Source organism: Notolepis coatsorum (assembly GCF_963971535.1).
Source record: "Notolepis coatsorum genome assembly, chromosome: 8".
NCBI classification, from domain to species: Eukaryota; Metazoa; Chordata; class Actinopteri; order Aulopiformes; family Paralepididae; genus Notolepis; species Notolepis coatsorum.
This window is the reverse complement of record NC_140172.1, coordinates 115,055,808-115,072,426: the sequence shown is the minus strand read 5'-3', so window position 1 is coordinate 115,072,426 and position 16,619 is coordinate 115,055,808. Positions and strand designations below refer to the sequence as shown.

Here is a 16,619-nt window from a genome sequence, read left to right as displayed (position 1 = left end):
AATATAAACTATACACAATAATGTACAATGAAACAATGATTTACATTAGTATTTACAGTGATTTAATATGCAGCGAAATAACATTATACGATTTAAATTATAAATACAAATAGTGGTTGTGGCTTTTACAAATAGTGGTTAGCTTTAGAGATAAATGGCTATGATCACCGGAGCACTAGTTGTTTGCAAGTGTAGCTGTACAATGAGCTGTAGACCAGCCTGTAACACTAGTGTTGGGTGAAACAGATACTAGCCACAGATTCAGGGATCAGTTATTTTCCCATTGTACGAATTGTTAAGCTTATGGAATGTAAGGGAAATCTGATCCTAGGTCTGTGACTGACTACAGGTAGGAGGCAGGCTACGCTGTGGTGACTAGGGATGGGTACCGTTCACATTTACCGGTACCTGTGAATCGATACCAGTACCTTTTTTCGGTACTTTAGTCTATAAAAATGTAATCTACCTACCCCAGTCGTAAAAAAAATCCAAACATCAAATAACTACACTTTCGACCGTTTTCGGCTTGCCATTGCCCCGACTGCTTTGTTGTTGAATCAAGTCAAATCCTAGGTAAGCGTATATTGTGCGTGTGAACGTTGACATGAAAAGAAAAAGGTTAAAAAAAAAAAAGTGTAAAAAATATATATATATATATTTTTTTTACGGTATCTCACGTGAATCGATACTCTGTAGTACCGACGTGTTTCGGTAAGTACCTTTAAAAGTACCGAATTCGGTACCCATCCCTAGTGGTGACGACAGTCAGCAGCGCCAAATAGCAGTGTAGTTTCCCAGCGAACGAAAACATAAGCGTTGTTATTTTTCTACCTTTCCGATTAATTGCGAACATTTTCATGTTGAGCTATAGAGTGGGGATAAATACCCACAGAAAGGTACACCATGCCAACGTTAATGCTTTATTTATCTAAAACGAGCCGATTTAGAAATGGTCAATGGGGAAATACATTAAGTGGAACAGGAAAAAACGAAAATTACGTAACCACTACACCTCCCTATAATGAGCTGTGACTCAATACTGAATACTTTCTGACTTAAGTGAGTCATCCCTAGAAGCCTTATACAAACACACACATGTATGTATATATATATATATATATATATATATATATATATATATATATATACATATGTGTGTGTATATATATGTCAATGTCCTTCACTACCTTTAGAGGGAATATTCAACAATATTGTTATTAGTGTTGTAAATATTTCAATGCCCCTAAGATAAAAATAACACAATTACTGTTTTTGTCCACCCTGCAAAATAGCACTTTGCTCACAGACTTGTGTTCGACATTAATTCATAATGACATTTACTATGTTAGTATGTGTCTTAAGTGCCAATGTACAGTATCTCTTCACCTTAGCCTTTTAATACATTCTGCCACTTTACCACTTTACACTCATTACATCCACACTTTGATTATTGTATTGTAAATTAGAGCTATTCTGTTGTTGTTTATGCTGCTGTTTTAACTCATTGACCGCCACGTTGGGAACGGGATATGACTATGTGCTGCCAACGCATTAAACCTATGGAGTCGCTCACCTTGTTTGCATGGCTATAACTATTTAAATATTAGAGCTATATGCAATACTATGGCCCATTTGGCATCGAGTATCGATCATTCAAGATGTGAAAAAGGAATATTTTTTTCATCCATACATTCCCGTTTTATACCGTGGTGAATAAGTATGGATTTAGAGCGGTTTAGGGTAATTCCTGGAAGGCCAGTAATAGGCCGTGACACATATTATACTTAATCCATTGGCATTTCGTCCCTATACATGCTACAATAAAAAATTCAAATGCATATGATCGGTATATTATGTTCCATCATGCATGCATGCAAAGGGGGGGGGGGGGTACTTTCTGATTAATTGATTGTCAATAACGGCATTCGTTAGTACAACAGCACACGCTGATCAGGGCGATGGCTATGAAAACAATGCACAACCAAGCTGAAAATGACGTTAAATTGCTCTTACCTGTGGCCGGTGAGATTACAAAAAGAATATTCCAATTATTTGATTGCCATCTGCTAGATCGTATGTCCATTTGGGCCACGACATAAACCCCCACAGCATAATTAATCGGGCGTCCTGATAACTATTCAATGCGATCGGGTGAAGATATTGATCCACGTTACTATAAAACTCCGCCAGGATGACTTTCAACGACGCACAGAGAGATACACAGTCTCGAATGGAGTGCAACATCGGCCGCATACCACCAGGCGGCGGTATTGTACTTTTGCTATCTCAGAGTCCTTCCATATGGTCACACAGCCTACCTGGGTGATTTATGAATGGAAATAGCGAATAAAAGAAATAACGATCCAATAACGTATATATACGTGGTTGGCGTTATTCGATTGGCGGACAAACATGTATATATGCGTGAACGGCGCTGAATGAGTTAATGAATCCTGCCACTTTGCACTCTAAAAATTTATCTCTTCACCATGCAGGAGGCGACAATGGCTCAGAGGTAGAGTGGCCGTCTGGTAATCGGAAGGTTCCTGGTTTCTATTCCTGCGTGTCAAAGTGTCACTGTGATCAAGCCACTTAACCCCTAACTGCTCCCGATGAGCAGGTTGGCACCTTGCATGGTTGCCTCTGCCGTCAGTGTGTGAGTGAATAGGTGAATGTGAGGCATAGTAAAGTGCTTTATAGTTAAGTGCTATATAAAAGCGCTATTTAAACGCAGTCCATTTACGATTTAATATATTCTGCCACTGTACACTCATTACATCAACACTGTGATTATTGTATTGCAAATTAGAGCTATTTTATTGTTGTATCAAACAAGGGAGAACGATTGTCAGGTTTTAAACTGTGTGGGTCATAAAAAGACATGCGAGTACAGATTACCACAAATGTTGTAAATTTAGTGCAAACGCAAATTCAAGATTCCCCATTGTATACAGTAATACCCAATAGTAATAGTCCAAAATCTGGAAAATAGAAAAGGATGGGTGTTATCCTACCCGAATGAGTAAAACAATTAAAAAGATTATTATTATTATTATATTTTCCTAATCAAAGGCTAAACATACTGTGCAGAGCCCTAATATGATGTAGCATGGGAACTGAAACACATCTGCCCATTAAACTAATTAAATAACTTGTCTATTAGACCTAGGTGTAATAAAAATGCAGTCTTGCTCGTCAGATGAGATGTGCTCCAAAACGGTTCATGTTTGATCATCCTCACACTCCCCGTTAGGCTCCACGTCTGTCTACCATCTAGACTTTGAACCATTACTGTATCGTATCAATTCCATGTGAGGCGATGAACTCCCACTACACAGAGAAAAAACCCTAGAAACCTTTTTCAACAAAAACAAAAACACTAGCCATTAACTCAATGGAGGCCAAGCCCGAGATAAGTCGGGTTAACTCGCCGACGCTTGAGCGCCAAACCTGAGAAAAGTCGGGTTTTCATCGTTATTTATTTTATTCGATATTTCCATTCATTATCCATCCAGGGGCCTGGTGTTAACATTGGAAATGGGTCTGAGATCGCAAAAGTCCAATACCGCCGCCTGGTGGGTTGCGGCCAGAATTGCACATCCTTTGAAACTCTCTGTATTCGGGTGTGTGTCGATCGTATAGGTCCAGGCGGACTATTCCTAGTCAGGCATGGCGAGCGGTTATAACGCATGGATTTATAAGAATCAAACACTCCCGATTCATGTTCTTTGGTGGATTATGTTATGGACACGATCGACATCAATACTTGGAATGGCGATCAGATAATTGGAATATTCTTTTTGGGGTACATCCTAGTCAAGGTAAGGGCTATATGGTATCAATCTTGCATTGATCCAATAATTCCTTCATTGCGACCGGACCGTATGTGTGTAATGTACTGTGTAACGTACATTGGTGACGATCAAAGCATTAAAAAACGACCCCCCCCCACCCTTTCATGCATTCATGATGAAACATAATACCGATATTATAGAGTTGATTTCGATATAGTAGCGTATACAGGCGAGAAACGGCACAGGTTTTAGTGAAACGCACGTATTGCTGCATAGCGTAGTTTTCTGGGATTAGACAGGATTATTCTAAGGCCCCGTTTAGACGGAAAAGCTAGCAGGTGAATCCGCAAAAATATTTTTACGGATGTGCCTTTCGTTTATACGGAAACGGCGTTTTTACGGGGTGAAACCGCAAAAAAGTGAGACTACCTTCCAGGGTGGAATTCCTAGAAACGCAAAACCTTTGCGCTCTCGTCTAAACTATCAAAACGTAAAAATCTGCCGTGACGAAAGGGTTGTCACGGCTCTGGTCGCGCATACTGCTTACGTCACAGGTAGCAGGTAAGCGCCAGTAGCCGAGACGTAAACAAAGCAAGTATGTCTGACTATATCAACGGAGATCACTTGAAGGCTACATTGGCAGTACTTTTAAAGACACAAGAATCAGTCCAGTTTTAAGATACGCTATTGGAGCTGGAATTACAGCGGCTGCTGGCACCAGACTTGCCCTCCAATGGATCCTCGTTAAAGGATTTAAAGTGTACTCATTCCAATTACAGGGCCAGCAGGTGCCTCGACTGGCCCGCGCCGTTCTGTGTTCTGAACGTAGCGTTATAGCAGTACTTTTAACCCTTTCACTGCCACACGACAGAAGGTTAACCCTTTACTATCACACAACCGGCTGTCGTGTGGCAGTGAAAGGGTTAAATACACAAGAATCTGTCCCGCGGCGTGAGTGGACCCACTGTCTGTGAGTGACTCTGCTTTGGTCCAATCACATTTCCCATCCACAGTCTGCGAATCAGAGGCAGAGTAGGGCGGGTCTTCACAGCACGTCATGTGACATATGCGCCAATCGTGTGACAGCGGTGCTCCGTCGTTACAGCCTCGTCTGCACAGAGAATTCCACCCCAAAACGCTTGTCTAAACGCAAAATTAAAAGTGAAACCGCAAGACGACTTTTGCGGTTTCTGTTCACAAAACCGTTTCTGTTCCCGGGCACCATGTCGATGTGTCCTTGATCAAGACACTTAACCCCTAATTTCTCCCGATGAGCAGGTCAGCACCTTGCATGGTTGCCTCTGCCATCGATGTGTGAATGTGTGAGTGAATGGGTAAAATGTGAGGAATAAATTGTAAAGTGCTTTGGATAAAAGCGCTATATAAATGCACCATTTACCAAAATACAGCCACACAGACCTCTCATACTATAAGACTGGTAAATAGCCCAGCCGTGACGCTATAAGACTGGTAAATAGCCCAGCGGTGACGCTATAAGACTGGTAAATAGCCCAGCGGTGACGCTATAAGACTGGTAAATAGCCCAGCGGTGACGCTATAAGACTGGTAAATAGCCCAGCGGTGACGCTATAAGACTGGTAAATAGCCCAGCGGTGACGCTATAAGACTGGTAAATAGCCCAGCGGTGACGCTATAAGACTGGTAAATAGCCCAGCGGTGATGCTATGTGCTCGCTGTGCAGGGAGACCAGCGTTGTATTCCCGGTGAAGACATCGTTGTTTTTGATGCATGGTAGGAAACCATATAAAATAATTACAACATTTGGAGATGAAGATAATGCATACATAGGGCATATTTCACCACCATACTCATACTTACATGCCAGACGGATCAGACTAATGCTGGAGAACTAGGAACTCTCATAAACACGTTGCGTCGCCATCCTGGCGCTGAATCCCTGAGGAGGGCGGCGGGACATACATCTCAACACAGATGAGCCCACATAGACCTGCCTGCTGGGGTCCCGCATCGAGGACATTCAAAGTGAAAAGCAACAGAGATGGATTGCCCTTACACGCCTCGCAGCGAAACGTTTGATATTAATCAATTGGATGGTGAGAAAATCCTGCCTGTTTCTCAAGGGACAGGTGGCTATAGAGGATTTCCTCCATCTTTTAAAGTGTGGAAAAGACCACCTCCGTCCTCAGGGACCTAGACCAGGACTCACAGTATGTTTACGCTTTTTTATTGTCATTGTTCGCTTGCTTTCTACCAACCAAGGTCTTCCCGCTCAGATCATCCACCAGGTCTAGCCATCTATCCGCCTGTGTTTATCTTTCTACCTAATTAGACGCATGCTGTCAGGTTGTGTGCTCCTATAGAGAATAACTGTGTCCCCCTTCCCTCCCCTCCCCTAGGTCATTGTTTACGTTGTCGTCTTTGGTGGCTGTGCCACTGTTGTGCTGTCATTTGTCGTTGTTGTGGTTGTCATTATTGTTGTGTTTTTTTGTCGTCTACGATGCCGTTATTGTGGTGTGTCCGGTGATTGCTGTTTGTTGTGTTTTGTGTGCGGCGTCTTTGTTGAAAATAAAATATGAAAAAAGAATATAAATGGAAAAACAACTTGACTATTTGTGTGTGGCTGTGTTTGTACAACATGTGTGGCACCAGAGTAAATGAGATGTTATTTTCAGAATATGAGAATATTGACCTGTGCCAAAGCATGACATATGGTTTAATATGAGCTGAAATAGTCAATTCTAGACAGCCAACCTCTGTTTATCCAAGGGAACGGGCTAGAATTTAACTGTTGTATTTGATGATGCTTGACAGATTTAGAGTTGACAGCTGTCGATTCGCGTTCCCCCTACGGTGTTCCCAGTGAATATCTCTTGCCCATTCTCATCACCTCTCTCTGTGGTTAGAACCTTTGTGACACATACATTATCTGCATGAGGCAGGACTGCAAGGCAGAAAATATGTTTGAGATAAATTAATAGTCAGACCTAATGAGGTCCTACCTAATGTAAATAGTTAGCTATGGAAGTGAAATGTAACGCTATCACAGTGATGTCATAATGCACCGCACGTTTGTCATACATGACATCTTATATGTATTTTTCCTAAACCCTAATTGGCATTTACTTCTGCTGTTATATAGGTTCTATGATACTAGTATAATGCCATTCACTGCATTTCAGGCAAAACTGACCCAGCAGCAGCTACTGCAATGTCAATGGTTTGAATGTGCTCCATTAACACATTCCCGGCCATTAGATTAGACGGGCCCCACTCTAGGACGCCAGCTTTTCATTACAACTTTTCACTGTGCGTGACGTTGTTTGTAGAGCTAAATCTATATTTTCTATTATAGCTATGTATCCATTGTCATTGTCAATCGACAATATAAACCTTCCCTTCCACATGCCATAAAGAAATAATTTTTTCATCAATACGTTCCCGTTTTATAGCCTAATGAATATGAGCGTTATATGGGAATGATCTGGGATAATTCCTGCAAAGCTAGTTATAAGGCGCTAAGCTAATAACGTTAAATCAATTGGCGTTTTGTCCCTACACAAGCTAGAGTTAAAAATCAAAATGCATATGATCGGTATCATGTTCCATCATGAATGCATGAAAGGGGGGGGGGGGGGGGGGGGAGTCGTTTCTGATTATTGATTACCAATAACGGCATTCGTTATTACAACAACATATACGCTGAGCAGGGGGATGGCTATGAGAACAAGGCCCGATCAGGCTGAAATTGACATCAAATCGCTCTTACCTGTGGCCGGTTGGATTCCAAAAAGAATGATATAATATTTACATTATAAATATTATATATATATATATATATATATATATATATATATATATATATATATATATATATATATATATATACGTGATTGGCCGGGAATGTGTTAAGCTAGGCCTTCATGCCGACCCCTCCTCCCAGGTAATCCTGGGCCCCGTTTCCACCTGGCATTAAGATCCAATCTGGGTGATCCAATCACAAGTGGACAGTTCCAAGTACAGGTGGGGCGCATTGAGGACACCGATGACACAAATCCGATTACTCAGACCACATTTGGCCACATTCTGTTAGCAACGTGTACGTAAATGTGTCCTGGGCCACGTCGAAGGATGGGCCACGTCGAAGGATGGTCTACAACTGTGTGTCACATCCTCTGGGGTCTTGTGAACTTTTATGTGTATAATTCTATGCTGAACACAGAGAAGGTGAAAGTACAGTATCAGTTCTCCCTTTTCTCATCTCCAGTCGGTTCTCAAATTGCACAAGCTGGCTTTATACACAATGTGTGAATTTGAAATGCCCATATATAGCCTACATTAGGGATGCCACAAAAAATCATCAAAGTTAAATATAATCCTCTAATGTGGGCTCGCCGTGACCCTTCAGTAGCCCCATGCCTTTTCATAATCGCAAGTATCCACAAAACAAGTATTAGTACAAGTATTAGCCCAATTAAATCCATTTCAATGTCAAAATGTAAATGTAAATTTCAATGTACGGACTTCCCACTGTTAATAAACTAAACAAGTGAGTAGATGGTAAAGGACGCTAATGTTGAGTGACAATTTTGAGTATGGAACGAATAAGCAAGGAAGGTGCTATGTGATTTCATGAGATATGCCCATCAACTCTCGTAACATCTTTCTAATGTTCTCTATTGGTATCGCCTGGAGCTTGGTTTTATTATCGTGTTTCCCATATCTTCCCAGCTTTCGGGTCATTTGAATAACGGAAAAGCTCAAATTCACGCAGAATATGGAAGCAGAATAATGAGTGGACAACCCATAATGCTTGTGTAAATGGTAGGGGTGGAACGATACACATTCAAACCGTACACTGTTCGATATGACCTCCACGGTTCGGGGCGTCTGTGTATCATATGGTTCAGGGGATGCGCAAATAAAAAAATAAAAAATGTCATTTGGCACGGAGCCGGGAGAGGTAGCACTGCAGGTGCTAGTCAGTTTGTGTAAATGGAAAGCGCAATATAAATCAATCTTCATTACGACCTTAAAAACATAGCCATTAACATTACATAGGCCTACACACATCTTGCCATAACGTTAGCAGTTTGTACAACACAACGCACGTTTTAACTATGGTGGCCCGCCAGCTAATACAGTCAATGAAATGTTATCGTAGCTACTAGCTAGCAGAGGAGAAAATGGGAGTCTGAGAGGCGGGGTGTTTAAAGACAATGATAGGCGTTTATTCAACATCCAAGAAGGCTAACATACAACTGTATTTACTAACTCCAACCGGGACTATTGCCGATTTTCCACTGCATGTTATGACCTCCTAACGTTACCGGAGCTGAAGGTCCCACACGCTAAAATGTCCCTGCGGACCCGCCAACCCATAGATAGTTCCAACTCACCGAATTACGTTAATACACCACAGTTGCACTCAATATTTAAATAATGTTATTCTAAATAAATGTAGACAGATAATGTACGTATTTTAAAAATAGAATGAAGAGAGCAGTGTTGTTTTAAAACAGTACAGTGTGTGTGTGTTAGTTTGATGTATGCTGCAGCTGCAATTTATATTGATGGCCTTCTAATTTGTTTGTTTATTTATTTTAAATAACAGTGACACTTTTCCCTTTGATAAGAAATCCAGCCATATTCCTTTCATTGTATTTCAAATACTGCACTTTAATTTCAAGCGGAAAACTAATCTTTCCATTAAGAACTGACAATCAGGGAATTTAAACATTGTTGACATTGTTTTTTTGTGTTTATATTAAAGAAAGGAACGTCTAGTGCTGGCTAGATACTTAATACTTTGACAAATGTAGCCTATATTTTTCAGTCAGTTCGGTCTTTGTGTGCCAAACATTATTTAAGGCTGTAAACACTGTAAACGTTTTTTTTTATAAATGAGAAGCATGTTTAGATTTTTGAGTGTTAAATTTTTTTTTAAATAAAAAGCAACGTATATCGAACCGAACCAAAAACCGTTAGCCCAACACCGTGATACGAACCGAACCGTCGATTTTGTGAACCGTTCCACCCCTAGTAAATGGCAATGGTATACAGACCATCTTACTTCCTTATTAATTTGTGAAGGTAGTTGAGAGAGAGAGAGAGAGAGAGAGAGAGAGATAGAGAGAGAGAGAGAAAGAGAGAGAGCGAGCGAGAAAGAGCGAGAGAGAGCGATAGAGAGAGAAAGAGCAAGGGAATCAAGACAAAGTGCGTACGATTATGAAGAAAATCACAACTGGCCAGTGGTGCCTCTCTATTCTCATTGTCAGGTATCCCCATTTTTATCCAAAGCACTTCACAATTTTTGTTTCTCACATTCACCCATTCACTCGCACACCCGACGGCAGAGAGCGATTAGGAGTTTCTTGCTCAAGGACACTTCAACACGCTGTCCGGGAGGAGCGGGAATCGAACCAAGAACCTCCTGATTACCAGACGACTGCTCTACCTTGATCCACTGTCGCCCCATTTTTGCCTAATCTAAATTAAAAGGGATTTCACAGCAACATTGTAAATTGTAATGGGAACACTGCATGCGCTCGATTATATTAGCTAATTCAGAGGCATTTTTAGTAGAGTAGACGTGGGCCTAAGTGTTTATTTGCATATTGAGCAGGAAGGCGAGATCGGACCACAAGTGGTCACTCACGATGCATCTGTAGAGACACATTCTAATGCCAGGTGTGAACCGATGTCGTTAGAGCTGTCCACTTGTGATTGGATCTTAATGGTAGCAGGTGGAAACCGAGCCCTTCACTCCTCCTCAATGGTCCTCCAAGGCCACTTTACATTGTGGGATCAGTAGGTTCGTATGCTAATCTATTTTAACAGCTCCGGGAACTTTAAAGCTCACAGTTAAAAAAAAAAATATATATATATATATATATATATATATGCCCCTCAAGTATATACTTGGACATAGTATGTACTGCATGTAGTGTAAGTGGATAGGCACAGATTACCACCCTTTCCAGTGTCAATATTCTAGTATATAAAGTACTACACTTTCAGTACTTGCCAATGCAAAGTGCCAGGTTATTGAACAAAATAGACTTAAATCATTAGCTTGGAATAATTAAAATTCAATACATTTGACATTGATTTCTGACATGTTTACATGTGGCTTCTCAGACTTTGGCACTAGAGAAATCCTCAGACACCAATATTCTATCGCTAAGCATAATATATATATATATATATATAATATTTCGTCGTCAGGATAGCACAGCTCTCTCAGGCCACTTACAACAAAGCCTGTTTAAAACTCCAGGCATGTTCCCAGGCAGCACAGTGCTATGTCCAATCAAATGAATCTACGCAGTGGCCTTTGTGTTTAATGGAGACAGCAAGAGCACTTATTCTTTAAAACCACGATTCAATATTCTGACAACTCTCCCAGGCTCCCGGAGAGGGGAGGGGAGGCTAGAGGCAGGGGTGTGTGTGTGTGTGTGTGTGTGTGTGTGTGTGTGTGTGTGTGTGTGTGTGTGTGTGTGTGTGTGTGTGTGTGTGTGTGTGTGCGTGTGTGTGTGTGTTGGGGAAAGGGGGTGGGGGGGCAGTTTTAACATGCTGATCCAGTCAGCATAATGAATGGCTATCCTATGGGGAAAAAATCATACTGAGGCAGAAGTCAAAAGCATAATCTAATATGGCTTTCTGAGCATGATGGATGGTAGCGTGTCCTCAGCATAACAGAGCACATTTAGACCAATATGATTGAAACGTGATGTGAAGTCCTAATACTGCAGCGGTATGTGCCTTACTGTGCAAGTCTTGCAAGGAGCAAGAAATAATAAATAAATTAAACAAATAAAAAATTAGAAGCTTTTGGTAAATATTACAAGACCTTAAAAAAACAACAACAAAAAAACAGACCAAAAATATGCTCCATCATTATTTAAGACTGTGGTGTAGACTACCACATGCTGCCCTACTGTCCATCTGGGGAGAGTGTAGACTACCACATGCTGCCCTGCTGTCTGTCTGGGGAGGGTGTAGACTACCACATGCTGCCCTACTGTCCATCTGGGGAGAGTGTAGACTACCAGATGCTGCCCTACTGTCAGTCTGGGGAGAGTGTAGACTACCACATGCTGCCCTATTGTCAGTCTGGGGAGGGTGTAGACTACCACATGTTGCCCTACTGTCCGTCTGGGGAGGGTGTAGACTACCACATGCTGCCCTACTGTCAGTCTGGGGAGGGTGTAGACTACCACATGCTGCCCTACTGTCAGTCTGGGGAGGGTGTAGACTACCACATGCTGCCCTACTGTCCATCTGGGAAGGGTGTAGACTACCACATGCTGCCCTACTGTCAGTCTGGGGAGGGTGTAGACTACCACATGCTGCCCTACTGTCCATCTGGAGAGGGTGTAGAGTAGGATGGTCACACCATCTCACCCCAGATGCCCTCCCTGCTGAACGGGCACACCACAACCGACCAGTAGGAGTCGCTGTTGCAACGACCAGGACTCATATCCCCACCGGCTTCCCACCGCTGAACACTGGCCAATTGTGTTCGTAGGGATGACTGACCAAGCTGGACGCGCCGAAGCCAGGAATTTAACCCGGGTCTCCGCTGTGGTAGGCGAATGCTTGGACCTTATTTTACATCTGCATTGTGTTTATTTATGTACGACACATACTATGTCTTTTCAACACATATTTTCTTAGTGTTAACTAGTGATTGCTCTTTCAATGGTCTTGAAAAACTTGCAGATGATCAGTGATGGCCTGCTGCACTGACACTGTAGAAGACAATACATTTTACTCAAACTGAGTCCATTTGAGCCCAAGTGAGTAAGATTTTACTCAGTTTGAGTAAAATGTACTCAGTTTGAGTCAAATTTACTCAGCGAAATTTACTGTGTATTATCATATGAAAGTTGTATAAAAGTTCTCTACAAGCCAGTGTTATTAACACAGATACAAAGAAACGAGGCTATTTCAGTTCAGTCCAATAAACCCAATAAAACCTTTTTATCCCCAAGGAGAAATTGCTTGCTGGAGATGCAAGAAAACACAAGATGCCTCTTCAGATTTATACACAAAAAGAGACATCTGAGAAACTACGACAATACGAGAGTTATTAAAGGAACACTAGAGAGCAGGGTTTTCAAAGGGACTAATAACAGAAGGGCCCTGGCTACACCGATCCATCGTGTGTCCGTCTGTGTCTCTTTTTAATAATTTTTCAAAGGGTTATCCATTTGACGAGACATGGCTGACGACGTGTCCATCTCCGCCGGATTTGTGTCCATTTTGACGGACAGAAAAGTCCAGAGAGGATGAACTTTTGGAACTGCCGGATACGTCACTGTCTGCCATCAAAGCGGTTGCTTCTGCAAAACGCACGTTTACGCTAGGTTCCGATATAAGAACAAACCAACGCACAGTAATACCTTCCGTCTGTTGTACCACCGTTTTGTGACGGATCAATGTAGCCGCCGCACCAGGAAGATGTACAGCAGCACCGTAGGGATGGGTGCCGAGTAACCTGCATAACCCAGGTTGCAGAACAAGAGTGTGTAACGAATGAGCAATTCAAAACGTCCACTTCCAGTACCAATGCCGGTAATGTATTCAATGCATTATGGCTCAATTGACCATAATTCACACGGTGACCATTTCGCTCAGGTTGGGATTCCTTTTGGGTGGGAAGGAATCCCAACCTGATCATGACATAAGAGCAAAAATGGCTGCCGTGAGAAGGTCAATGACCACGAGCACGCGTGTTGAACATCTTGTGTCTTGTGTTTTTGATATGTGCAAAATAAATAAAATAAAAATCACTCAATACAACACAACTACAATGTAATACATTAATAATAAGAGATAGTACAGACAGTGGTGGAACATAGTGAGCCAGCTCTGTGCAAAGTGTACGAGCATGAATAAGGGTGAACAGACAGAACACGGCCACGGCAGGGGGCAGAGTGGAGACCCTGATTTAGCAGCCTAATGACCCTGCTCCACGAGAAGCAGAAAGAACACTGTAACTCAAGTTTACTTTCCATAATGTGTCATGGAGTGTATTTGTTGTTGTTATTATGGAGGGAGGCAGGCAGGCTCTGAGGCGTGATAATTGTCCTTCTGCTCCTTTTAAGTGTCTTTATTAGAGAATAAGCTATGAAAAGTGACAGTGAATGTTCGATCAAGAGAAAGAGAGAGATAAAGAGGGATAGAGAGGGGGAAGAGAGAGAGAGGGAGAAAAGAGAGGGAAGGGGGTTGGCTGATGAGAAGTGAAATTGCTATAAACCCCTAATGTGTGTCCTGAAGCGTGGTAGAGAGAGAGAGAGAGAGAGAGAGAGAGAGAGAGAGAGAGAGAGAGAGAGAGAGAGAGAGAGAGAGAGAGAGAGAGAGAGAGAGAGAGATATACAGAGAGACAGAGAGAGATATAGAGAGAGAGAGGGGGGTATATATAGAGAGGGAGGGAACGGGAAAGAGAAAGAGAGGGAGAGAGAGAAGAGAGAAAGCGGACAAGAGAGAGAGAGCGCATCAAAACCGTTGCACTCTTTACCTTGTGTGTTCTCTCATTGTATGTTGGTTCTTACCTTGAAGGATATCTCATACTGTTCCCCTCCCCAGATCTCCAGACCTGTGTCATATCCTCCCAGTTCCCAGAACCACTTCCTGTCCACAGCAAAGAGTCCGCCTGCCATGACCGGGGACCTGGGAGACAGACAACACATTGTTTTAAATGCTTTATCTGAATCCACCTATATAATTGCACTACATACGTACTGTAGGACTCAAATGTGGCATAGCTTCAACGTGGATCTAAGGGCATTTAATAGATTTACCGGTACCTTATATTTCTATGTTTGTGAAGACATATGATCCTCACAAGTATACCAGTATATAGTAGTACGATAATATAGTAGTACGATATCTAGAAGGCATCACCTTCACTTTGAGACCAATGGCTGTTTCTGCTGCTGGGTGAGGGACATGCACGCATGCACATACGCACACACACACACACGTCCCTACTTTGTAGTGACACTTCCCGATCACCATATTCTCAGAGGAACATGTGATCCATCTATTACCACCGCTCTGTGCTGTGATCAAATGCCATATGTGTGCCTTCCTGTCCAAGTACAATAAGAAATACTGGCAATTGCAAAATAGAAATGAAACAACAGAATCAACAGTGTCTGGGTGTATATTTAACAACATCCAAGAAATAATAGATCATGTATGAGAGATTAGATTTGATTAATAAATTAAGCATCCCTTCCACAAAGATAAAACACTTAGCATTGGGTTGTTATTGTTAGCCTAATAATTATGTCCGCTGCTCGTCCTTATTCTGAACACTAGTGTATAGGGGTGGGACGATACATCGATCCAGATCGATACATCGATGTAATTATCAACGATCGAATCGGATCGATGCGATGTAATAAGATCGATTCATATCGATACTCTTATTTTGAAAATCCTGTGGTGAGTCTCATAACTGATTGTGTTAAATGGGCATATGATATCATCTCATATCGATCGCAGGCACCTGAATCTAATCGTATCGTATTGTATCGTGAGAGACTTTGTGATATCGGCAAATATCGTATCGTTGTCCAAAGAATCGATATCGTATCGTATCATGATGAAACTGGTGATTCCCACCCCTACTAGTGTATAGTACACTTGCCTTGCAAGCTCTTGCTGTGTTCCATGAAAACAAATGTTTTTGATGAATGATGCGATTGCTAGCTGTCAGGTGTGGATTATCCAATCATTATTTGTCAAGTCTGCAATATGTGCTATAGGGCAACTATCTCTAATAACAGTATAATCATGACATATGATGCACTCTGCAATCTGCATAATAATAATAATAATTATCGTGACCGTAGAAGGGCGTGCCTTGGGCCTAAGAGGGCTGATAACCACTGTGTAAACTGGACTCATGGTGCGGTCTTGCAGTTGTACTAACGTTACTGTGATGAGCTACTAGAAGTAAACAGGACTCATGGTGCTCTCTTGCAGTTGAATATTGCCTTCTAAACTGGTCATTTACTGGGGCCACAGCCATGAAACCCATAGAACAACTTTGCAAGAGAGCATTGAAGGTATATGACAGGAAACTGTACGCATACCACCACTGTAAAATCCTGGATAAGCATCCAATTAAAAAATTTGAAAACCTCAGACGTTATAAAAGTTCCTGTTTTGTATATAAATGCTTGCACAGATTAGCCCCTCCCCCTCTCAAGGAGTTTATCCACGAGAAAAGGAACACTGGATTAGCCACTAGGTCAAACACCAGAGGGGATTGTGAGGTCCATTTTAGAAAGACCGCCTTCAGCAAAAATGTTCTATCGATAAAGGGAAGTGGAACATGGAACAGCCTTCCGGTCCCCTTAACACTTTCTCCGCCAATAACATCATAGAACGGGTTTCAAGTTCATGCAAATTCTGCCAGATCACGGCGTACAACGTTATTCTGATCATATTTCATATTTTCGGAGCCGGCACAACTCTGCAACGCTTCAATACTGCCACCTGGTGGCTGATCAGCGAGTTGCCAAACCGGATATGCCTGTTGGAGCTCGGTCTGTCCCTAAATCCGTCCGGCCACTCGTTTATCATCCCAGGACTCTAGCCACACACCGTGGATATGGATCGCTGCCATAACTCAATAATCCACATGATTTGGGCTGTTATTATTATTATACAAACCGGAAATGGATCGCCTAGATCCCCATCACATAACTGGGATCTGTTTGCTCCAGTATCATCGCCCAACGCTAAGAGGAGGCTGCCGTGAGTTTCAACGTTTTTGTTTATTATTATCCATACAAACTGCTCTGATCTATATATCACCCATACTAC

At 42.0% G+C, this 16,619-nt stretch overlaps 1 protein-coding gene across 1 annotated transcript in view; it reads right to left on the bottom strand.

Moving 5' to 3' along the window:
* galnt10 (UDP-N-acetyl-alpha-D-galactosamine:polypeptide N-acetylgalactosaminyltransferase 10 (GalNAc-T10)) overlaps positions 1–16,619 on the bottom strand; it is a 254,013-nt gene that overhangs the window by 45,194 nt on the left and 192,200 nt on the right. Inside the window, exon 7 of the mRNA XM_084320169.1 lies at positions 14,333–14,450. Within this exon, the coding sequence (XP_084176295.1) occupies positions 14,333–14,450 (118 nt within the window). The remainder of the gene's footprint in view (positions 1–14,332; positions 14,451–16,619) is intronic.